Source organism: Orbicella faveolata, unplaced genomic scaffold, assembly GCF_042242905.1.
Source record: "Orbicella faveolata isolate gen_17 unplaced genomic scaffold, um_ofav_v1 contig_2, whole genome shotgun sequence".
Lineage (NCBI taxonomy): Eukaryota > Metazoa > Cnidaria > Anthozoa > Scleractinia > Merulinidae > Orbicella > Orbicella faveolata.
The window spans coordinates 12,733,678-12,757,763 of NW_028301547.1; the positions used below are offsets into that span (position 1 = coordinate 12,733,678).

At 38.6% G+C, this 24,086-nt stretch overlaps 1 protein-coding gene and 1 long non-coding RNA gene across 8 annotated transcripts in view; one reads left to right on the plus strand and one right to left on the minus strand.

The window, feature by feature from the left end:
• The window catches only part of LOC149112006 (uncharacterized), a 137,678-nt gene that overhangs the window by 37,442 nt on the left and 76,150 nt on the right, over positions 1-24,086 (minus strand). The window lies entirely within an intron of this gene.
• Positions 9,417-24,086, plus strand: part of LOC110041625 (putative tRNA (uracil-O(2)-)-methyltransferase) — a 166,184-nt gene continuing 151,514 nt past the window's right edge. For 3 of the 7 annotated variants that reach the window (XM_089289648.1, XM_089289649.1, XM_089289650.1), the window contains exon 1: positions 9,419-10,927. In XM_089289648.1, the coding sequence (XP_089145774.1) occupies positions 10,471-10,927 (457 nt within the window). In that variant the 5' untranslated portion in view covers positions 9,419-10,470. Of the gene's footprint in view, positions 10,928-24,086 lie in introns of all 7 variants that reach the window. The other 4 variants (XM_089289646.1, XM_089289647.1, XM_089289651.1 and 1 more) reach the window with 3 other exon arrangements.

A 24,086-nucleotide genomic window follows, 5' to 3' on the forward strand; every position in this document is an offset into this window, starting at 1 on the left:
AAACTTGATGAACACAATCTTCCACCTAGCATTTTATACCTGGTCAGAATGAATGATAGGAAATAGAGGAATTCAAAACATACTAAACGTACTCATGGAGAAACTTTAAATTTCCTCTACGTGTTTATTCAAAGAACTATTTTCACTCGGGGGAAAGCCAGTTCAAATCCAGTTCTATTTTCGCGGCGGCCGTTTCTAATGCTGCTATTTCCCTTTTATTCTCCTGAAAATCCCGTTTTTCATCTGGATGCCAACTCAACTATCCACAGAAAAACTGACTCTCATTTTGCCATTCGGCAGGTGCGAACTGTGTGATTTCTTTCATGACAATTAAGCTTACATAGCGTTGACCGGTATTTCCAAGCGCGTAAACTGCGTCTCTTATCTTGGCAGAGGTTTGAGTCTATCTGTTTGTCGAAGATCGAGGGTCGAGGGTCCCATGTCGAGGGTCGAGGGTCGAGGGTAATATTATTTTTTTCTGGGTTTGTTGTTTTACTCTTTGCTGTAGGCTCGATTTCCGCCGCTCAGTCGAGTCCGATCTACATGTTCCTCCCCGATTTGGTTAAATGTAGTCTTCTCGATTCAGATATCTTTTAATTTTGGGTCATTCATTTTTTCATCGACGTTGTTCTCGGCGTCGGCGTCGAGGTTTCGTAAACTCCCTAGTGTTATTGACGGGCCGCGATGAAAAATATTCCTTTGCCATCTATCAATCAGGAACTGTAGGTGAAATCTGGAGGCGATGGAAGCTTTGGAGGCAAATTTACGGCTATTTTCTTCCTTCGGTAAATTCGCGGTTAAAAAAAAATATCTGTGAGTTTTGCGATCTAAATTACCACTCTCCTTCGGTAAACTTGCAGGGCTTTGCGATTGGTCGCGATGAAAAATAATATCTGTGAGATTTGCGAGCTTATTCACCACGTTTTAAAGGATGTAGCTTGGCTAGAAGATGCTCGGTTTATTTTTCTAATTTTCCATACATTTGTCTGTAAATTTGTGCACGCGGCTGGTGGGAAAAAAAAATACAGACAAATTATGGAAAATTAGAAAAATTAACTGAGCGTCTTTTAGAAAAGCTACATCTTTCAAACTTGGTGAATACGATCTTCCGCCTAATATTTTATACCTAGTCAGAATGAATGATAGGAAATAAATAGAGGAATTTAAAACATATTAAGCGTATTCATGGAGAAACTTTTTAAGAAAAATTTCCTCTACGTGTTTATTCAAAGAACTATTTTCACTCGGGAGAAAGCCAGTTCAAATCCAATTCTATATATTTTCGCGGCGGCCGTTTGTAATGCTACTATTTCCCTTTTTTTTCTCCTGAAAATCCTGTTTTTCATCTGGATGCCTACTCAGCTCTCTACAGAAAAACACAGACTCACATTTTGCCATTCGGCAGGTGCGAACTGTGTGATCTCTTTCATGACAATTAAGCTTACATAGCGTTGACCGGTATTTCCAAGCACGGAAGCTGCGTCTCTTATCTTGGCAAAGGTTTCTTCAAGTTCTTATCTTTTAGCGCTTGCTTCCTTAAGTTTAAACTTTAATTCTTGCTTCTTTTCAGGGGCACCCAACGACCGTATTCTCTCAAAATAATGCTTTTAAACGCTGTTTTAGGCTACCTGGAGTACTTTTAAAGCTCTGTAGGTTAATTTTAGGTTGCACTTAAAGAATTTTAACTTTGCGGTTATTCTAGGGGAACTTGAGTATTCTCGAATTTATTACGGCTTTTTTGTCCATTCCCCGAAAACCTTAGGACTTATCGCCTTTCCGAAAATGATAGCTGACCTTTTCTCGGTGCCCAAAACGACATTTTTTTACAATTCCAAAACAACAGACATTAAATTTCTCATATCACGAAAGTTCGAGGTGACAATTCTCTTCAGAAAATCAGAGGAGATTAAAGGCCTTCCGAACAGATAATTTACCGAAACGATCCGTTGGGTGCCCCAGGGGCACCCAACCACCGTTTTCTCTCAAATGCTTTTAAACGCTGTTTTAGGCTAGCTGGAGTACTTTTAAAGCTCTGTAGGTTAATTTTAGGTTGCGCTTAAAGAATTTTATCTGTTCGGTTATTCTAGGGGAACTTGAGTATTCTCGAATTTATTAGGGCTTTTTTGTCCATTCCCTGAAAACCTTTGGTCTTATCGCCTTTCCGAAAATGATAGCTGACTTTTTTTCGGTACCCCAAACGACATTTTTTACAATTCGAAAACAACAGACATTAAATTTCTCATATCACGAAAGTTCGAGGTGACAATTCTCTTCAGAAAATCAGTGGAGATTAAAGGCCTTCCGAACAGATAAGTTACCGAAACGATCCGTTGGGTGCCCCTGTCTTTTGCTCAATGAATCTTCCACATTGGCTAAGTAACTGACGCCCGCTTGTCGGAAGAGAAACGTCGCTCGTTTTCGGTACTCGATACTCGTCCGCATCATTGTTCAGTTCAGCCCGACGTGTAGACCTTTTTTCGTGCAGGAGATTTTAAATTTGATTCAGGGCTTTGTAACTGCTGTGTTGACGCTGTGTGACATTTCAAGCTGTTTTTTTACTCTCTCAGGCGTTGTTAGCCGAGCAATCATGTTCAAGACTAGTCTTTAGTTACCTTTTGTGGCTTTCAGGAGAAAATGAAGATCATCTTCAGCTAGATACCGCGCGGACAATGTTGAGGTGAACCCTTTCTTCCTTAATTCCCCTGCATATTGTAAAAGATCCCAGTCGATATCCGACAGAAATTCCTCTCTTGATTTCCTATAATTCATTCTGATTTTCAAAACTGCAAAAGACAAAATGCCCGTACGCGTTGCTGACTTTGCTCCTCTTCAAGTGTTTGCGGAGTGGCGCCGAAAAGTTCCCTAGTGGGCGGGTAAACTTTGAAGTTTGATTGTCAAAACTTTGAATTTTGATTGACCGGCAGTTGCAAGCGACGGTAAGACCTTTTTTGAACGTTTCCTCCACCGTGCTCTTCATTTGTAATAGCTAGTAGTTACAGTGTAGTTACGGCATGTATTTCAGAAAATTTATTGAAAAGTTCGACTGATCGTGTGACAGAAAGTCAGGCCAACATTTTACCAAATTAGGTTTGATGTTAAAGTGCACCTAACCCCAAAAATTTTTTTTCGCTAGAACGAATCTTCTTATTATTTGAAATAGTTCTGCGAAAAAATTTTTGAATTCCGTTAAATCCTCGATTTTCTATGCCACGACGAAATCTCGAAAATAGCTCCAAAACACCGCCATTTTGTTTCACGACCGAGTTTGAAGAGAATGGGTCCAGCGGCTCTTGTGACGTCTACCCAGGAAGGTTGGATATCTCATTTCCTCTCATTTCCTTCAGGATGGTGCAATACACATTCGAAAAGTGCGCAGAAACGCCTTCCAGAGGTGCTATCGACTGTTGCAGCAATATTCCAGATTTAAAGAAAGATATACTGTACAATTTACTGACGATGATCGGCTAATGATGCAATAAAGACGTAAACGATGGTTGATTTTGTCGAACCGAAACAAGCGAACTGAATCTGTGAGAACCATTGAAGAACTCTCACTGGAATTTGTTCCGCAGACTTTCGAACGCTATTTTCATAAATTTTCTGCTTAAAGCTAACCAGCAATTTGTAGAAATACTACCTACAACCTATATCTTCCAATCCCGCAGTATTTATAACATAACCGGCAAGGTTGTGTGATCCGGTCATGATCAAGAAGCGTTATACTGATATGTAAATAGATCGCAACTGTACGCCGCTAACCAACACTTATTTCTCTTTCGATTTAGATGAAAGTCGAAGATTAATCCTCTAGAATTACATGATAACAAAATTGTTAGACTCACAGAGTTTTTCGAAGGTTTGGAAATCAGCAGTGCGACAAAGACTCTGTGCAATAGCGTCGAAAATATGACCGCGTAACTTTATCTGCGGACCGCCTAGGGAACACATCCTTTTCGCTTATCCGACGAATTTCACTGCAAACTTTGAGAACAATTTACATTGGTTATTTGGAGTTACGACTTAAAACGTGTGACAATGTGAAATCGGTAATCGTATGGAATGTTTCCTTCCGCCTTGCTTCCCGCAGCTTCAAAAATACAGGTCGAAACAATACGATTTTCAATCGATCGAAGCCAATGTTTTGGAGGTCATCAAGTCTCGAAAACTGCAACACGTACGTCGCTCTTATAAACATGAACCATTCAACTGAAAGTAAAACACAAACTGGATTTAACAGAACCTTGACAAAATACATTCTCGGTAAGGACAAATGTAAACGGGCTATAAACACGCGTGGGAATCTTATGTTTAGTTGACGAAATTACCATCCAAAGCAGTCCTTGAGTTTTCTTTCCTGCTTTTCGTTTGCCTGCTCCTCCACTTCGTATCTAGCTTTCCATTCCTAATACACAAGCAGCTCGTCCGCAAAGACGTCTTCCCCGTCGTCGCTTGAAATATTGTAAATTGCTCTCAAAGCTCTAAGCAGTGAGTTCACAGTTGTCGAACGTGCTCGATCGAAGTTTATTTCGGAGCCTTCCGAATCGAAACTTAACTCTGACTCCAGCGACGAAAAAGAAATGATTCTGAGACAAAACTTGGACGTTTTAGTCCCAAAATACATCGGAACGATTAGTTTTGTGTTCTATTTTCTCGAGCAAATACAGAGAGTTGACTGAGGCGCTATTGTGTTTGGTTCCTGGGTAGACGTCATCAGGTACCGCCGCCCCAGACTCCCTAAAACGCGGTCGTGAAACACTTAATCGCGACTTTGAAAGGGCATAGAAAATCGAGGATTCAACCAAATTCAAAAATTTCTTCGCCCAAATGCTTCAAATAAAGTCTAGATTTGTTTTAGCGAAAAAAAAATTTGGGGGTTAGGTGCACTTTAATGACAAAGCAAACACACTTCAATGTAGCGAATGGGGTTGACAAGCCTCCGATTCACGACTCCCATAATTTTTGACATTTGATAAAAAAGCTCAGAAAAAAACAAGTATTACCCTCGACCCTCGACCCTCGACCCCCGACATGTGACCCTCGGCCCTCGATCATAGGGTCTAAAAGTACTCACGAGTAACCACGAGTGACCACGAGTGACCACGAATGATCACGAGTGAGATTACATCAAAAAATGTCAGTGATGTTATTATGACGTCATCAAGAAGTAATTGTGAGGTCATATCATTAAATAATGACCTTACCACCACACTGAGGCTATTTACTGGAGTAGTAATCAAAGATTAGAACAGTGGCCGTGTTTCACAATTCGATTTTTTTCCTTTTCAAATATTAGCTGCTTTTTTACTTGTGCAAGGGAAGAAAAATTCGCCCGATTTTACTAAAAACTGCGCGCGGACTTTGCACGCTTTGTTTGATCGAATAACAGATAAACCATTCTGGCCGGAAAATACGGCCTTTTGGCAACCTACAAAACTAGGTGGTAAATCTCGTACAGACTGGACTGCGTTACACCGCGTAAACGTAACTAGTGATCACTAGTGTAACTAGAACATGTCCGATAATTTTTAGCGACGACTCAAGATAAAGGAGGTGTCTCCTCTATGTCCTTCCCTTCCTCCGGAGTCCCCGGAGATGTTTAAAATCCTGGTATGTGGACTATAGATTTCAGATTGCATGCCATAAAATGAAACGGAAACCCAAAATTTGAAAATAAATTGAAAACAAGTTGAAACATAAATTTTGCGAGTTGCAGCTAGGCAAATGTCCACGATTTGTTGTCAGAAAACTAATTTAACCCCGAATTGCACAGCTTAACAAAACGCCGTGATTTGTGGTCAGAATGGTTTATTCGACGTTCCAAGGTTAACATTTTTCAATTGTGAAAACAAGAGGTAAACTCGCGCAATTTAAGCAAATACAAACGCAGGGTAAAAATGTTTGGCGACGCGCTGTCTGGTGGGTCGGCTTGCCGAAATCGCGAAACTTAATTTTCTCAAGAAATATTTATTATAAGTTTTGGCGTTCTGAAATTGAACGTTCACTTGCGGAAACAAATCTTAAAGAAACGCTTTTACTGGAAGTTTATAGTTCCCTACAAAGCTTATAGTTTGACAAGTTTCATTCATTCATTAGTAGTTCAACCTCACGTGCAGATCGTTATCTGTTATTCGATCAACCAAAACTGGCAAAGTCCGCGAGTGAAGTTTTGAGCCTTTACACTACGTTTAATAAGATCGCTCGATTTTCTTACCTTTCACAACTGAAAAAAGATCACAAAAGAAGCATGAAAGAACAGAAGGTCAACAGTCAATATTTGGAAAGAAAAAAAAAATCGAATTGTGAACTCACAGGCAGTGCTCTCAACACTATTAAATAGCTTAAGTGTGGTCACTGGTCAGGTCATTATTTGATGAAATGACCTCACAATGACTTCTTCATGACGTCATGATAATTTTTTGACTTTATCTTAACCGTAGTCACTCGTGGTCACTCGTGGTCATTCGTGGTCACTCGTGGTCACTCGTAAGTACTTTTAGACCCTATCACCCTCGACCCTCGACAAAAGATAGGGTCTAAAAGTACTCACGAGTGACCACGAGTGACCACGAGTGACCACGGGTGACCACGGGTGACCACGAGTGAGCACGAGTGAGATTAAATCAAAATATCTCCGTTTTGTTACTACGACGTCATTAAGGAGTCACATTCACATCATTTCATCAAATACCGCATCTATTAGAAGGGAAACTACTGACTGAAGATTTTCCACGACATACGTCCCATAATTAAACAAAAAGGCCAAAAAAAAAAATATTAAAATGAAAAAACGATAACTACAGCAACACGTATGCTTTATTTATGTCACCATGTTATTTAACTTTTTGAAAACACGCCAAGCGTTAGATTTGAATATTTCTTTAGAGACACCAGGCGACCAACATTCCGCCACTGTCATCTACTCTTTCTCTTGTAGACATAACAAAAATACAACTTCAGAGCGCGAAGTAATGAATTTCTTTTTCCTGGTGAAAACAATACCTGAAATTTACTTATTATCAAATGGAATAGGAAGACCCTATAAACCGACAAAATAAGGGAATTTTAGTTGAACTGAGGAACGACAATATTCTTTCTTAATTAACTCAACGTAAGGTAATGTCATGGAATTAACAAACTGGATCATGCTATCACTTCCTGCTCTCATACACAGGTGTACGATTACTTTATGCGCCAAACAAACGTAGGGAGAGCGTTAAAAAAAGCTTGGCAATGCGTTGCTAGCTTCTTCACGGAACATAAGAACATATATGTGTCTCTTGGCTATAATGTGAAAAACAGGAAAAAAGTAAGGCAAAAATTATATTGAAATATGTAAACAGTTTTGAATGAGGTATTCTAATGGACTACTACCAAAGCACAACCCTATGGTCCTTTAAAGACAATGTTATGGTCATATTTATCAACCACTGCTTTCTGCTGTGTTGACATGGTAAGGAACTCGCTCCATTCCATTTGGACCATGCCGTTGAAGAGTGGATTTTTCCGCTTTACGTGACTAAATATTGGATGGTAGTATATGTATTAGAGAAGTCGGCGTTGAAAATCAGCTGACTGGTTTGATTGTTACGACCTTTTAGTCGACGATCCACATGCTTAACAATAATGTTATTTGGCTCAGTTCTGTATTTCTGCGCAAAATCTTCCCCACAGCCATAGCACTTTCTGACAGCTTTGGGTCGAGCACAAAGCGTGTAAGGATAAGGCGACATTCCCGAGTGCCATGGTACACCACTCAAAGGTTGCGGAACTTGTTGACTTGCAGTAGATGGTGGCTGAAATGTTGAGTGGACACTGCCTGTTAGTTGCAATGAAGACTGCTCCGACTGAAAACCAGGGACTGTTGAGTGTAGAAATGACGGGTCAGTGAAATTTGGTGTCGTCTGTAACGGATGGCTGTTGAGAGTTGCTGATTGTGAAGCTGACTGCCCATAGAGTGTATATTGCACTTGCTGGTAATGCGGCCATGGCGGGCCCCTCGTCTGTGTTTGTTGTGAAGCAACCGGAGGAAAAGGAGAATTCAACGTTGGCATACTCCATGCTGACTGGTTCACAAATGGCATTGAGGTTGTCTGTTCCGGCCAATCTATTGTACTTTCATTGGCACCAGGGAAAAACTCATCTTGTACCATGCTTGTAGACGGCATTGTTGCATCAGGGCGACTGGATAAGACTGGTCTCTGAGACGAGGTGGCAGGGTTAAGTACACTTGACAAGGACTTTTGACTTGGTTGTTGTTTTCGTGTTGCTGCTTTGCGGACTTCGTTTTGCTTCAGACCCTTTTCTGAAACTTTTAGACCAGTTTCGATGGCTGCGGTGAGGTTCACGCCAGCAATGCCTTTGGATACCTTCTTTCTCAAGTTTTGACGAAGGGCATACAAATATTCGAAGAGGATTCCTTGGTCGTCGGCAACAGCAACTGTGTCGGGGCATATCTCAAGTGCTCTGTATGTGCTGCAGACACACTGGAATAAGTCACTCTTTTTACCCAAGGGCTTCACGATGAGTGGGTCTCCACCGTCCTTACTTTTCACAGTTCTCAATCTCTGGTCGTTAGACGCCGCCTCTTTTATGGCTCCTTCCTCATTGATGAGAAGTTCTGCTTTTTTAAAGATAGCTTTCAAGGTGGCTGTTGGAATGCACTTTTCTGGTATAGAAGATTCGTGAAACTTATGCTAAGATGCTTGGGTAGAGGCGATTGCGTACCAGTGACGTCGTCTTCTGTGCCATTCGATCTCGGACCTTGTAAACTCGACGTGGTTTCATTGCCACAGAGCCAAATAAAACGGTCATGTGATATTTATGACTATTCTTATAATCGTTTTGTTTTAAACTTATCTTTAGTATTTTGGGTTTCCTTTCATTCCACATGCAATCTGCAATGTATAGTCCACACTGTAAGTTTTTAAACATCTCGAAAAGAGAGAGAGAGAGACGGCGGGTAGGGGGGGGGGGGGAGGGGCGGTAGGGGGAAGTACAAAGAGGAGACGCACGTTTTCCAAAGTCAATAAAAATTATCAGATTTTTTCTTGGAAAATATTTCAAATCATCCGCTGCGCGTTCACACAGTAAATAACTTCAGTTTTCGTGAGTAAGTCGTAATTTGATGAACTATTGTGAAAATGACTCCGTAATGACGTCATAATAATAGCACTGAGACATTTTGATTAAATCTCACTCGTGGTCACTCGTGGTAACTCGCGGTCACTCGCGGTCACTCGTGGTCACTCGTGGTCACTCGTGATCACTCGTGGTCACTCGTGATCACTCGTGGTCACTCGTGGTCACTCGTGGTCATTCGTGGTCACTCGTGGTCACTCGTGGTCACTCGTGAGTACTTTTAGACCCTATCTCGAGAAAAAGATAGACTCAAACTTTCCCTGCACTGATTGGCTCAGTGGGGGAAGCTGTATCTGAGATCCCAGTTGAATGCGTTTGTGGGCGGAGTTTGGTTGCAAAGCAAAAGATTTTTCTTACGCTGTTTTCTCGAATAATTTTTTTTGCTTGAAGCAGACACTTTAAAGAGTTTTAACTCAAAGGGAATTTGTTCAATTGCCCTCAAATTTGGACGGTAGCTAGTTTAACATATAAACTACAAAAATTGTCTGCGAATTGTTAATTTCGAAATATTTTATCTTCGAGAGCGATTTTTGTACGATCACTCTACATTATTTTAATCCTATTTCGAAAATGTTCTGTAACTTTTTACTGCAATTGAATATGGCAAAACGCAGACACGTTTTTTAAGCGCTTTGGGCCCTGAAACCGAAGAAAAAATGAAATTGGCGAAAAACAAAAATCGCTTTGACTTGTAGCTCTTGAAAGGTGATTCGGGCGCTCGCATTTAGTGGTCGTGAAAAATTCGACAATTCATTTTATTTCAAAATTCTTGGAATAGTTTGATAGCCAGCTCTATAAGCTTTAATTTGATATAGGGGTTTAGGTATCTACATCGCTTGTACGCGAGACACCCCTGAAGGTATACCGTAACCTTAAACCAATCAGCCTGTTCGTATGAATGGACCAATCAGCAAGGGTGTTAGTTCAACGTTGCCAAGGGTATTCTCCCGCCGTATCGGTAAAGATTGACGAAGGCAGAAGTCGGCGGAGACACATTACTGTTCTCTTGAGACATGGTTCGGCAGCTGAAAGACGTGCTGGGCGGAAAAGCGAGAGTTAAAAAAAAAAAAACAGCGACGAAACGACTTGCTGTGATGACAACGCGCGAAAGCAGATCCTCGCGTGTGAGCGAGGCTACGCCGGGCCGAGGCTTACAATAGACCAATTTCGATCTATTAAAATTCAGCCTAACACAATAGACCTCAGCACGAGGCTCTGGGGAATTAACCCCACAAACTCTGTAGTTATTCCTCGGAGCCTCGTACTGAAGTCTACTGTTTTAGCCTGAAGTTTGATATATCGAAATTGGTCTATTCAATCGGTGTGGTGGAGATGGTGGACCGTTGTGGCATTCAGGTTGGATGGATAAGTGTCAATTCAGCGACCACGACGAGTGACTTCAGAGGGTTTTTAAAGGCAGTAGATGTATGGATAGAAAGACCGCAGGTTGTGAATCGTCGACTCATGGGCGCGCTTATCGTTCAGAGGACTTCAGTTGAATATTTGACCAGTAAAGATCTTGAGAGATCAGTGAAATTGCTGTTTGATGATCAAGGCAAATATCTATTTCAAGGAAATGGTAATAAGGAACTTGAGACAACAAAACATGACGACATCTCTGTGATCACCAAATCTGATGCTGAAGAAGCTAATGCACTCGAAAGCTGTGGAAAGGAAAACCAATCAGGTGCACGTGTATGTGAGGAAGACAGAAGTACTGTTATTGTTCGTAAGTTACTGCCCAAACAAATAGACAGAAAAGATGCCATTTTCGAATTGGTGATTCTAGGTAAGTGTATTTAATATATAGATTTAGCCAAGCCTAAAAGCCAAGCTCCTGGGCCAGGTTGTTGAAAGCCCGATCAAGCTAACCCAGGATAAGTGAGAATTTTTTGAGTTTTGTAATTTTGTGGTGAGGCTTTCTGTTTATATTGTTTTGCTTCTGTTTGAGTTTCAATAATCTCAAACTGCAAAAAACAAAAGCAGCTAAAAACATTTGAATACCTTCCGAACAACTGTGGCCCTGATTAAGAAGTTAACCTGGCATGAGCCTGCGATCCAATCGAAAATCAGTACTTGGTCAGCAGTCAACTTGAAAAAATCACATGACCTTGATGAGCTCTAAACCTGAGTTTACGGTATGTTCACATGATACTGGTCAGCAGATATCTTGTTTTGACAGCTGTCAATGGGACCATAACATGGATGTCCAATATCAAATATGTACGATGTAAACCAAGGCTGTATGCCTCAGTCGACCTATTAGCTGGAGTATGGCTGTCATGTTGCACGATGTTGATGTAGTCATTGGGGGCATGTGCCCGCAATCCATGCCACTAGCGATGTTGACCATGAAAAAAGAGTTGCATGGTTTTTTATTTCTATGCATACATGTGGTTCTGTCCTATAGTATGGTGGCCCAGCATTCTCATATGAAAATCACATGAATATACATAATATTTGTCAGAAAACTGGATGACAAAATAAAAACTGGTGAGACAATCTCAGATAGTGCAGAATGCAATTTATGGCTCTGATACAGTAGTCACATAGGTCCTTACCCATGTTGTTCTCTCCCTTAGTAGTCAACTACTATGAGCGTACAAAAACTTGATAAGACGTAATCTTAGCATTGTGTAAGTTTCATGTTTGTATTTTCTTTCATAAGTGCCATGGAGTCTGCAGCAATAATAATGAAGTTTCTTTTGTCACAAATTTAGTAGTTTTACATGTAACAAATGTGGGAAAGTTTCGGCTGAATATGAACTTTGGGCTCTCTTTCATAAAAGTAGAAACAAACAAGCTGCTAAGGAGAAGCAATACGTTCCCATTCTCTATTTCAACCCTGACAAACACAATAGTTATAAAACAGCAGGTGACATTTCTTGAATCGAGCTAGGGAAGATTTGGGAAGATACGCAGTCACAGTAGTGTTCTTTGCACGAAAAAAGGAGAACTGATGTTACCTGAAATATAACTGCTATCCCCAGCCAAAACGAGAGTGTGATATCACTCATTACAAAAAAATTAAGAAAAACTGTGCATCTGAACTCAAGAACGGAGTTTATCACACTAGCAATGCTAGAACGCATGCATCTTACATGTTATGTTCTACCACAAGGGATGGCACTCAACGTTTGTCGGTAGTCCCGTATGAAATGTATCTTTCACCTAACATATAGTTGACTTTGACGCTAACTAATCTGCACATGCGTCTGGAGCAAATTGCATTTGTTCTTGAGAGAATGGCACCACAAGTATAGCATGAGATTTGAACTAGTGAGACAATCTCAGATAGTGCAGAGGGCAATTGATAGCTCTGGCACGGTAGTCCCATAAGTACTCACCCCTGCTCGGTTCACTTCCAGTTTGTGTCTACCATGGTAGTCTACTAGGGCTTTTCCCCTTTGCAGTGTGTATGTCTCAAGGTTGTATTTTCATTCAAGGTCCAAAAATTACGCACAAATTAATTACTACTAGTGGTTTACGTTGATTTTCATTCATTTTAAATTCAATAATACGTTGAAGCAGCAAACATGACAATTTAGCTCTTTACGCCAACTTTGTAACTTGATACTTTTGTTTTCCTCGCAAAGGCATGTAATATGAAACCCTTGTTTTCTCCAAAACATACGGAAGATGTCGTTGTTTTTTGGAGATAAATGAAAGAAAGTTAAATATCTGATGTAGTGATGAAGAAACGGAACAGAAACAATGTTGTTTTACTAAAAATGCAAATTTTTACCGATGAACAAGAACTAATTTAATTATCAGATAGTCACGAAATACCACTTTCTTTTTCTGTTGCCACCTTTGTAGTTAACAGCACAACAGTTCAAAATTAACACAAAACGATATTGATGGCTGAGAAGCATTTCAATGAAAAGTATTGAAGATAAACAGCACTACTTGGCCGATAGGAATGAGTCTCCTCAAAGACTGATTAAATTAATTTGCGCTTTCATTAGTTGCCATGTAGTCTGCAGCAATATTTGAGCATTTTCCTGGTTTCTTTTGTTACAAATTTACAATTTGGGGAGTATTAAAGCCACTAACTTGGGAACTTTTTGGTCTCTCTTACAGACACAATTAAGGCAAGAAATAAACAAGCCACTAAGGAGAAGCAATACATTTGAACCCTGACTAGCACACTATTGTAGATTGAAAACTGCTGATGATATTTGTTGAACCGACCTTTGTGTAATTCTAAAAGCTATGCAGCCACATTAATGTTTCACTTTTGCAATAAAAAGGGACAATTGGCGCTACCTGAAAAATAACTGCTGTCCTTGGTCACATGACATGACATAAAATAATGCGTGGAAAGATAGTGTATAACATTAATGATGCTAGAACGCATGCGTCTTACATGTTGAGTTCTACCATAAGGAAAACTACTCAACATTTGTGCATGGTTCCGTATGCAATGTATCCTTCACCTAATATAGAAGCCACGAACGCTAACTAATCTACGTATGCGTTTAGAGCAAATTTGTTTTGTTCTAAGGAGAATGGTACCACAAGGAGAGCAAGGGGTTACCTGAAACAAATATATAGCTTTGCGATGTTCAAACCTAAGTGACGGCGATTGAATGTGTTTTACGTAGAGTACACATGTACCTTTCCCACCCCACCACCACTACTTCCTTGCCTGTAGACTAATTAATTAATTGAACTTAATTAATTAAACAAACATTAAAGTTTACACCTTAGCGTCATAGCGTCTTAGTTCCTTAGCGGCAGGCAGCTCCCATAACCATCCCAATAGTGCACTCTGCACTAAAAACCATATATAAACTTTTGTCATGTTATCAAAGAAAGAAACATAAGTATGACACATTTTGTGTAATGTACACGGGTACCTACACCACCCAGCCCTCCTTCCCACAAGGCTAATTGATTAATTGAAATTAATTGATTAAACAAACATTAAAGTTTACACCTTATGGTGTTATGGTGTTACGGCGTTAGTGCATTAGTGCCTTAGCAAACAGCAGCCCCCCAACCCATCCCAATAGTACACTCTGTACTAACTAGTGAGACAATCTCAGATAGTGCAGAGTGTAATTTACGGCTCTGATACAGTAGTCACATAGGTCCTCACCCTTGCAGTTCTCTCCCTTGGTAGTCAACTTGGCCTTTTCCCCTTGCAGAATATGAGCAGACAAAAACTTAATAAGACGTAACTTAGCATTGTGTATGTTTCATGTTTGTATTTTCTTTCAAGGCCCAAAAATAACTTTTAATTGCTGTTTGTAAAGATGGCTTTGAATTTTATTGTGGTGTTTTAAGCTGAGTTTCAGTCATTTTAAATTCAATAATACGGAGAAGTGGCAAATGTGACAATTTCACTTTTCACACCAATGTTTGTAGCTTGATACTTTTGTTTTCCTTGCCTAGGTTTGCAACATGATACCCTTGTTTCCTTGAAAATATGAGAAAGATGTGTATTTTTTACTCACTGCTGGAGATAAATGGAATAAAGCTAAATATCAGATGAAAAATCGAAGAGGAACAATTTGTTTTATTCCAAATGCAAATTTTCATTTCATTCATAAACAAGAACTAACCTAGTTATCACATCACGTCCAGTTGCGGAATAGTTTGTTCTTATTCATGTCAAACTAATGCACAATGCTATTGATTAATACAACTAAGGAGCGTTTCAATGAGAAGTAATGAAGGTAGAGATTGTTACTTGGTAGAAATTATATCCTACATCGGTGAGAGAGTCACCTCAAAGACTGATGAAACTGACGGTTTCAGTAAGTGCCACGGAGTCTGCGGCAATATTAATTGTGGAGTTTCTTTTGTCACAAATTTACTAGTTTTACATTTAACTAACATGGGAAAGTTTCGGCTGAATATGAACTTTTTGCTCCCTTCATAGAGGAGGAAATAAACCGGCTGCTATGGAGAAGCAATATGTTTCCATTCTTTATTTGAACCCTAGTAAACACAGAATAGTTATAAAACAGCAGACAAAATTCCTTGAATTGAGCTAGGGTGGATTCTAGAAGATACACAGTCACAGTAGCATTATTTGCACTAAAAAAGGGAGAACTGATGTTACCTGAAATACAGCTGCTATCCCCGGTCAAAACGAGTGTGGTGTCACTTGAAAAAACGCACAGATCCAAACTCCAAAACGGAGTTTTTCACACTAGCAATGCTAGAACACATGCGTCTAAGATGTTGTGTTCTACCACAAGGAAAAGCACATTACATTTGTGAGTGATCTCGCATGAAATGTATCTTTCACCTAACATGTAGTTGACACTGAAGGCTAAAGCCTGGTTCACACTAGCGACATAATGACATGATGACATAATGACATCTACATAACAACATAAGGAAAAGATCAGTTTTATCTTTATGTTGTTATGTTCATGCTGTTATGTTTCTAATATGTCATTATGTCTACATGTTCACACTACAAACATAACGTCCTTTTTACGTCAAGATAACATACTCTTTATGTCGTTTGTGAGGATGTCGTTAAGTCGTTATGTCGCTAGTGTGAACCAGGCTTAACTTATCTGCGCATGCGTTTCATGCAAATTGCTTTTGTTCTTAAGAGAATAGCACCACAAGGATAGCAAGAGATTTACGAAAACATATATATAGTTTTGTTATGTTTTCAAGAAACCAACGCAAGTATATCATGTTTTGGCAATGCGTAGTACACTCAAGTACCCCCTTCCTGCAAGGCTAATTGATTAATTGATTTTAATCAATTAAACAAACATTATAGTTTACACCTTATGGCGTTAGTGCATTATGACGTAGTGCTTAGTACCTTAGTAAACAGCAGCCCACTAAACCAATCGCTTAAGTGCACTCAGCACTTATAACAAAGAAATAAAAAAAGGAATGAGCAACAAAAAAATAAGATAAAAATTAAATTAAAATTAATTCATTTTTGTTTTGCGATTGCTAGGATAATGAGGGGCCATCAAAACGCAACATTTGATTTTCAGTTTTGTTTTGAGTTTGCTATGAGAACAATGGGCCATCATACTGCAGCCCAGAAGGGTCACCTACCATTTTTATTTTTTTAATGTTTGTTTTAATGTTATGAAGAGCAGACGTGAATATTTAACTTTCTGGAAACTTCTAGAATGTCAAGTCACGCAATGTTTGTACCAGAATCTTCTCCTGTCACACTATGGAACATTTTAGAACATTCTACTGCATGATGTAATTATAATGTAATGCTACATAAATAGAAGCTCCAAGAATGTTCTAGAATATTAGTTAAATGTATATAAAGAGTCAGGTTAGGTAATACAGAGCCCGTTGTTGTTCTCGGCAGAGACCGAGTGGAGAAGCTATATAGAGGCCCGTTAGTAGTTCTCGGCAGAGACCGAGGGGAGAAGCTACAGTCCCGTTGTTGTTCTCAGCAGAGACCGAGTGGAAAAGCTATAGAGTGTTATTGCTATTGTAAAAGCTATTGAGGAACTTTGTTTAAGGTCAAGTGGACTCTAAGGAGATTTCTTTGGAGACATCAAGATTCATTGTGGGTTCGTGTCAGTGGTGACTAAAGTTTAGCAGCAGGCTTAACTTAGTTTGGTAGTAGATTTTGTTGTTCAGAAATCACTCCTTTGTAGCTAAGATTACATTACATGTTAAATAAATAAGTTGGGTTCATAGAAGAGCTTCATAGTATATCTTTCTGGCGGTCAAGCGATACAGTAACATTAATTTTTGTTTTTTTAAATTTTTGTTTCCGTTTTTGTTTTTTTGTCTTTTAGTTTTTGTTCGTTTTTGCTTTGTTAATTTGTGTTTTGTTTTTGTGTTTCATTATCATCTTTTTTTTCCTGTTAAAAGAAAAGAAATAAAAACGCAAACAAAAATTAAAAACAAAAACAAAAATTAACAAAAGGGCAAAAGTAAAGCAAAATGTGACACTGAAGAAGGAACTTAACGGAATCTACGTTGAAATACGCCGGAATTGTTCATCGCTCCAATACATGTGCATCCTGAGAACGATGGTTAACCTCCGCAAAAAGCACTATGAGAAAATGATGAGCGGCCATATCAACAAAATCATGAAGCTGCTAAACAAAGATCACGATGTGGACAAACATATCCAGAACATTTCCTCCTACAAGCTTTCATTCTTCCAGAAGCTTGTTCTGTGTCGAGGTTTGAAGTTTTCCTTGCCGCAATGCATCTCTTCAATGGACATTCAAGCTAGCTTCGAGAAAGCCTTGTGGCAACTGGAGCCTTCATTATCCGATGATAAGAAGGAATTAGCTGCGGCGACCCTTCGATCGATCGCGCTTAACTACATCGAGTGCAAAGCCCCCAAACCACCGAAAGTGCTACAAAGAGCTATTGAGCAACTAAAACTTAGTTGAACCTACACTACAGCCCATTGTTCTCATAACCCGAACACACATGGTTCCCATTTTGTCATAACTCTCTCCATTAGATTGTTGCAAGTGGATGATCCATGTTTAAGATAAAATCTGGGAATTTTAGTCTTAATTAAAACAGGACCAGAGGCATAACTGTTGTCATGGCAATGCCACAATGGTTGTCATTTTTTTTCTTTTGTGATGTACATTTCTGGTCCCAAGTTCAAAGAACACTGCTTTAATATTTCTAGAGATATTCTTGATTGAGTGTGGTACTATTTTAGTGGAACCACCTATGACATCATCACTTTCCTCATTTGCATAATACAAAAACGTAAATATCTCTAAAATGAAAAAATATATTCCAAAAAGGAAAACGTTATTCTTCTTTACTTTGGAAAGCCTTTCAAATAAACAGCAATTATTTTTTACTTCCTACAATGTATATAATTCCTTACATACTCTGTTTTGAGATGGCGGCTCACGGCTTGGCTTGGGAAGATGATGTTGAGGAAGCAGCTTGGAGTGTTACTACTATGGGAATTCTAATAGAACTTAGACAAATAGACAAGTCTGTTATCCAGAAATCAGTAAAAAACAAGCACTGAATAATGTAGCGGAACAATCCTCAATTTTCTTGTACTGACTGACATTGTACTGTATTTTTCAATGCCACCTTGTTAGTTTAATAATTTCGGTTTCACTTTGTGGTAGCTGCAAAGTGAAAGATACTGATGCCAATTGCTAGGAATTAGCTAACAATATTGTTGGATGATATCGATCCATAGATGATATCAATTTCTAACCTTAGATTTTCATTGATAGGTCAGGCTTGGATATATGTTCATCATTGTTTAATAATCAGGGCCTCTGAAAGGGTGTAGGAAAAACGATTATTACGGCATTACGCATGTAATATACAAGCAACATTTTGATTGGCTAAGAGCATGTAAATTTATACCAGCAGTGCAGAAAATAAATTGAAATTGAGTGCAAAACAGTGAAATTGAAAGTGATTGACAGATACAGCGTGGACAAAATTGAGCTCCCTCAGACAAAATGGCAGATAAAGATTGAAACTCTGTATCTAAATATGAAGACTTGATAACACAGCAAAGTACGTGCAAAGATCGGCAAAAATTAATAGAACTAGTTACCATGAAATGTGTAAGGTAAGAAAGAAACACAAAAGCTGAGGACAAAAACATAGATTTGAGCTTGAATTGCAATGTTTGAGAGCCCATATGCATCAAGACAGCATTACAAAATCCTAGTTGAAAAATAAATGTTAAAATGTGTCAATCAGTTCCCCAAAGCAAAACAGGAAATAGGATTCAACAAGTCAAGATATCCAAAGAACCTGTGACATTTTACTGTTATAGACTAAAGGTGCAAGCATCCTACTTTAGCGAAAGAAAAGAGCCTAGAGATTAATAGGTAAGTTCACTCACAACAAAACATGGCAAATCTATCCTGTACAATGCCCACTGAAGAAGCTAGCCCATGCAAGTCTGTGCATGGATGCTTATTTTTTGCTATCGTGAGTTTATTTCCTTTAAGCATGGAGTGCAAGAGTAGCCATGAGGCAGGCAAAAAAATTAAAAGTCTGTGGACTTCCTTGGGAAAAAGGATGCTTGTTAGTCCCCTCCCCTACATCATCACCTTGTCATTATTACCTCTGTTCTAACTCCTTAGAAGTCAAAATCGAACAACATGTGAAACAATCAAAATACCAAACAACAACCATTATAGTGTCACACGTGTTGGAGTGTGTTGTCTCAAAATTATTTATACATAGAAAAACAACAACAAACAAATAAGGGGGAAAACTGGAACCAGCTGACTTCTGTAGGCTTTGAAGCTGTTTATTTCTGTCAGTTTGGGAAACACCTTATATTTTGATGGAAAATTTATTTGAAGGAAAGAAGCCACGAACTTGTCAGGAAAGATGGCCCGTTTATCTTAATTTTACTGTTTATGGAACAGAGCATGAAATAGTCAAGTAGAGTTTGGAAAAACTTTCATGATTAAATAGCATGACTATGGGTATAACTGCTTGAAATCCAAAGATTCCATGGAAGAAGTGGGCTTTTTACATTGATTATCGACTGTGTAATATTATGGTCATATGCAAATTTGGCAGCAGGCGACTCTATACAAAGTAACGACAAGCACTGCAAATGGCATGCTGTGTGTGTGATGGATCCTTGACACACTGATGACATTATAATCACCTTTTAGCCAACAGGAACTCTCCATCGCTTGAGACCACAGACCCTCTATTATGGTCTTTCCCCAGGACCACCCCCCTTGCTCTGGAGCTTTTCAAAGTCTCCTGTAGTCAATACTTTTGCTTGCCTTCTTGACAAAGTCAAGACAAAATAGGAGGTCTGTGAACAGCCTAGCATTGGGCAGCAGTTTCAGTTTCAATTTTTTTATTATTGCACACTATTTACAGAAAAACAACTTAGTATAAGATGGTTTACAATGATTCAGGAAAAATAAATACAGATAGAAATTAACTAGAAGAAACAATATTTAATAATTACACAATTACACAATTAATTACACAATACACAATAATTAATTATTACATACCTTATTGCATGAAATTTTCGCGATTTTGCGAAAATTTTGCATTTTGACTCACTTTAATTTCGTGTTTTTGAGTGAGACACAGTTTATTTCTTTGTCAATGTAATTTAACATGTCCCTGAATTTGATCAAACAACTTAATCAACAATGTCCAAATAAACAGAAACGCAACTGATTATGTAAACAGTAACAAGTCTACAAGGCACGGTTTGTAGTTCATGCTTGAATGCAAGTCACGTTTTTAGTGGTCAATTGACCTCATTATCCATGTACGTTAAATATTCCTTTCTGCAGACTCCAAAGAGAAAATGTTGCATTTTAGTTTCCTGACTGATGCTGTTTAATTGTTTGCATAAATGTCTTGATACGGATCAACAGGCCGTAGCACTTCTTTTCCAGAGGCGACAGTAAGAATGAAGGCATCTACCAAGAATGTTGAAGCAATTGAAATTTAAGCAACTGGTGGAACAGCACTGCAAGGAGCCAGTAAATGGACAGTTTGAGGATTGTACAAAAGAAGTGCTACCTGGAGTGGAGATGCCAAGCAGTAGTGATGAAGAGGACCAGAACATTACCACAGAATAGTTTAAAATGATTGTTATAAACGTGTGTAATGGTAATAAAGTCGCTCTTTTAATCATTGACATAATGTGAGTCACTTAATTTTTGCGTCATGTTAATTTCACGACATTTAATTTTCGCGTCACTTAAATTTCGAAATTCGTTAAATTAATGTGTCGCGAAAATTTCATGTAATAAGGTAATGCACAATAATTTATTATTGTGTACAGTGACCAAAGCAGCCAATGAGCTTTCGAGCAGCAACCCTAAAGAAGTTAATGAATGTCCTTCAGTGCTGAAAAGTCCATTTTCTTGGTAGACTTAAGCTCAATTTTTTTGGCATTTTGGTTAAAGCAACTTGTGCTGAGGTTGAAGAGTTTCCTCTTGGTGAACATAATACAGCACAGTTTATCAACCACTCAAAAAAGGACTGAGCCAAGAAAGACTCGGCAAAACTGCAGGGATTTTTTGGTCTCCTTTGTTATCAAATTATTCAATTCAACTGTGAAGAAAGACTGCTTTACACAGTGAAAAAAAAGCTTCTTTTCATGCAGGACTTGGATAGAGTGACTGAATTTTTTGTGTGAATTAACATTTCAAATTTTTATCCAATAAAGTTGAAGGAGCTTGTCACCTGCATTTATCACATAAAATACTGAAGCATGCTTAAAGTGCCTATGAAGTAAAAAATAATTCCTGCTTATTTGAAAGACTTTTCAAAGTAAAGAAGAATGGTGTTTTCCTTTTTGGAATATCTTTTTTCGCTTTAGAGATATTCCCGTTTTCGTATTATGCAAATGAGGAAAGTGATGACGTTATAGGTGGTTCCTCTAAAACAGCACAACACTCAATCGAGAATAACATCACAAAAGAAACAGAATGACACCTACTATGTTGTTGCCATGGCAACACTCTTAGCTCCAGTCTCTTTCTGTGAAAAACCAAATATCCCCATTTGCAACCTTTTAAAGTATGACAGAGGGTCTTGCTCGGAACACACATTGTTCCCATATTGTCTTGACTCTCCCCATTAGATTGGTGGGAGTGGATGATCCTTGTTTCAGATAAAATCTGGGAATTTCAGTCTTAATTAAAACAGAATCAGCAGCAGCATAACTGTTGTCATGGCAATGGGATGACGGGTGTCATTATGTTTCTTTTGTGATGTACATTTCTGGTGCCAAGTTTAAAGAACACTGCTTTAATATTTCTAGAGTTATTCTCGATTGAGTGTTGTGCTGTTTTAGTGGAACCACCTATGACGTCATCACTTTCCTTACAAAAACATAAATATCTCTAAAACGAAAAAAAGGTATTCCAAAAAGGAAAACGCCATTCTTCTTTACTTTGAAAAGCCTTTCAAATAAGCAGCAATTATTTTTTACTTCATAGGCACTTTAACAGAAATTGTCACTTGTATAGTAATAATAAGTAATAAAAGGACTTTTTGTCTCAAAGGCTGAAATTTAGAATCTATTTTAAACCAATTCTGCTAAGTTTGGGAAAACAAAGGAGCAAAAACTCTCACAGGCTATCGCCCTATTAATAACAGCTGTGATCTATTACTTGTAAATCATTTGTCGCAATCTGACAATGAAAAAGAGGATTTGAAGTAGAGTTGATTAGTGCCCAGGACACTGCAAGCTATTAAGACCTCTTGGAGGAACAGAATGTCTTTCTTGATTGTTTTCAGAACCTCAGTAATCAAGCTCAGAGTTTGTTGAAGACTATGAATTTCCCAACCAGCCCAGGAACCAGTAGAAAAATAAATTGTTGGCCTATTTCCCAGGAAGATAACGTTTAGCTCTGCAATGATTTGAGATTTTCCCATTAACCTAACATGTTGGTCATAACTTGGCCTAACATAGACAACAATGGGGGAAATGGAGGAAAGAATAGAAGGAATATTTATTTAAGAAATAGAAAACATGTACCCTGTTTCTATTGAGTTTTAGTGTAAATCTACTAGCATTCTATCACGAATGCCGTTATCTGATTGGCTATATATGCTACTCACTATCTATTCTCTGATAGATAGTAGCGTAGCAGTGTGCCCTCGCTAAGAAAATGACAGCCACTTCTTGCCGTTGTTGAAGTGTCTGTGAAGAGGTCTTATGTAAAGTTTTGAACGACTAGTAGACTTATACTAAAACAATTAGATTATTCGCTCTCGATTTTTATGCATGATAGTTGATGAGGGCTGCGCCCTCGTCAAATGTATAAAAAATAAATGTGTATACTTAATTGGCCACTCCCCATTGGGGCTTTTCAGGACCAATGTAAACAAACTGATAAATAAATATTCAAATAAACATAACTAGGTTAAGAATCCCAACTGGCGGAAGGCAAACCAGTTGGCTATTTACAATTGCATCCGAGAAGTTGAACTCGGGGCTACTGAGAACAACATCAGTTAGTGTTCAGAACAGGATTTGAACCCGGACCTACAGATTTCAAATCCGACGCTTTAACCACTCGGCCATGCTGCCTCTAAACAACTATTGCCTGATAGAAATCTCAAGCTCATAATCTAGTTGTTTAATAGAAACATGAGTGGAAGTTTGGGAGAACGAGAAATGCTGTGGGAACATGAGCCGCAGGCGAGTGTTTCCACAGCTTTTTCAAGTTCTCCCAAACTTTCACGAGTGTTTCTATTGAACAATTAGATTATGAGCTCAAGATTTCTATCGCGTGATAGTTGACTTGAGCTGCACCCTCGTCAACTATCACGCGATAGAAATCTCGAGCTCATAATCTAATTGTTTTAGTATTAATCTACTAGTTGTTCAAACTTTATCAAAATTCTCTTCACAGAGTGACACTTCGAAAACGTTGACTAAAAGAGAAAAAAAAAACAATGCAAGTTATGAACAAGACTTCTGCCAGGAAACCTAGTGAACAACGATTCCAAGGATTCCACCAGTAAAATCAAAAGGCCCTTTTGGTCTGCCTTGTGTCACTTGTTTTAGAGTGTGGGGAAATCCACTGCTTAACCAAAGTGTAATGCTAGATAAAGTAAACAGGATTGCATATTCACTTCCAGTTTTTGTGACTACTGCACTTAAGCAGCAGTCACTATTGCCATTGTATGAGTTTTCTGACAGTAAGTAACAATAGAATATACTTTGAAACCAATCAGCACAACAAATATCCATCTCATGGTCTCTTGCAAATGCTTTGTATCAACAATGATTTGCTGATAGTCATTGATGACAAACGAAATCTCGGCTGCCTCCTTAGCTCTTAGTGTGTGGAAGTTTTCTTCGAAATTTAGGTGAGGTTTTTAATATTTTAAAACATTTACTTCTCACGGCTTTCATATTTTGTTTCCAATCAATCAGATGAAAGGTTTCGTGAGCATTTTGAGCTTTTAGGTCGATATGATGGTATTGAGTATTCCAACCTGATTTACTGACGACTAGTACTGAT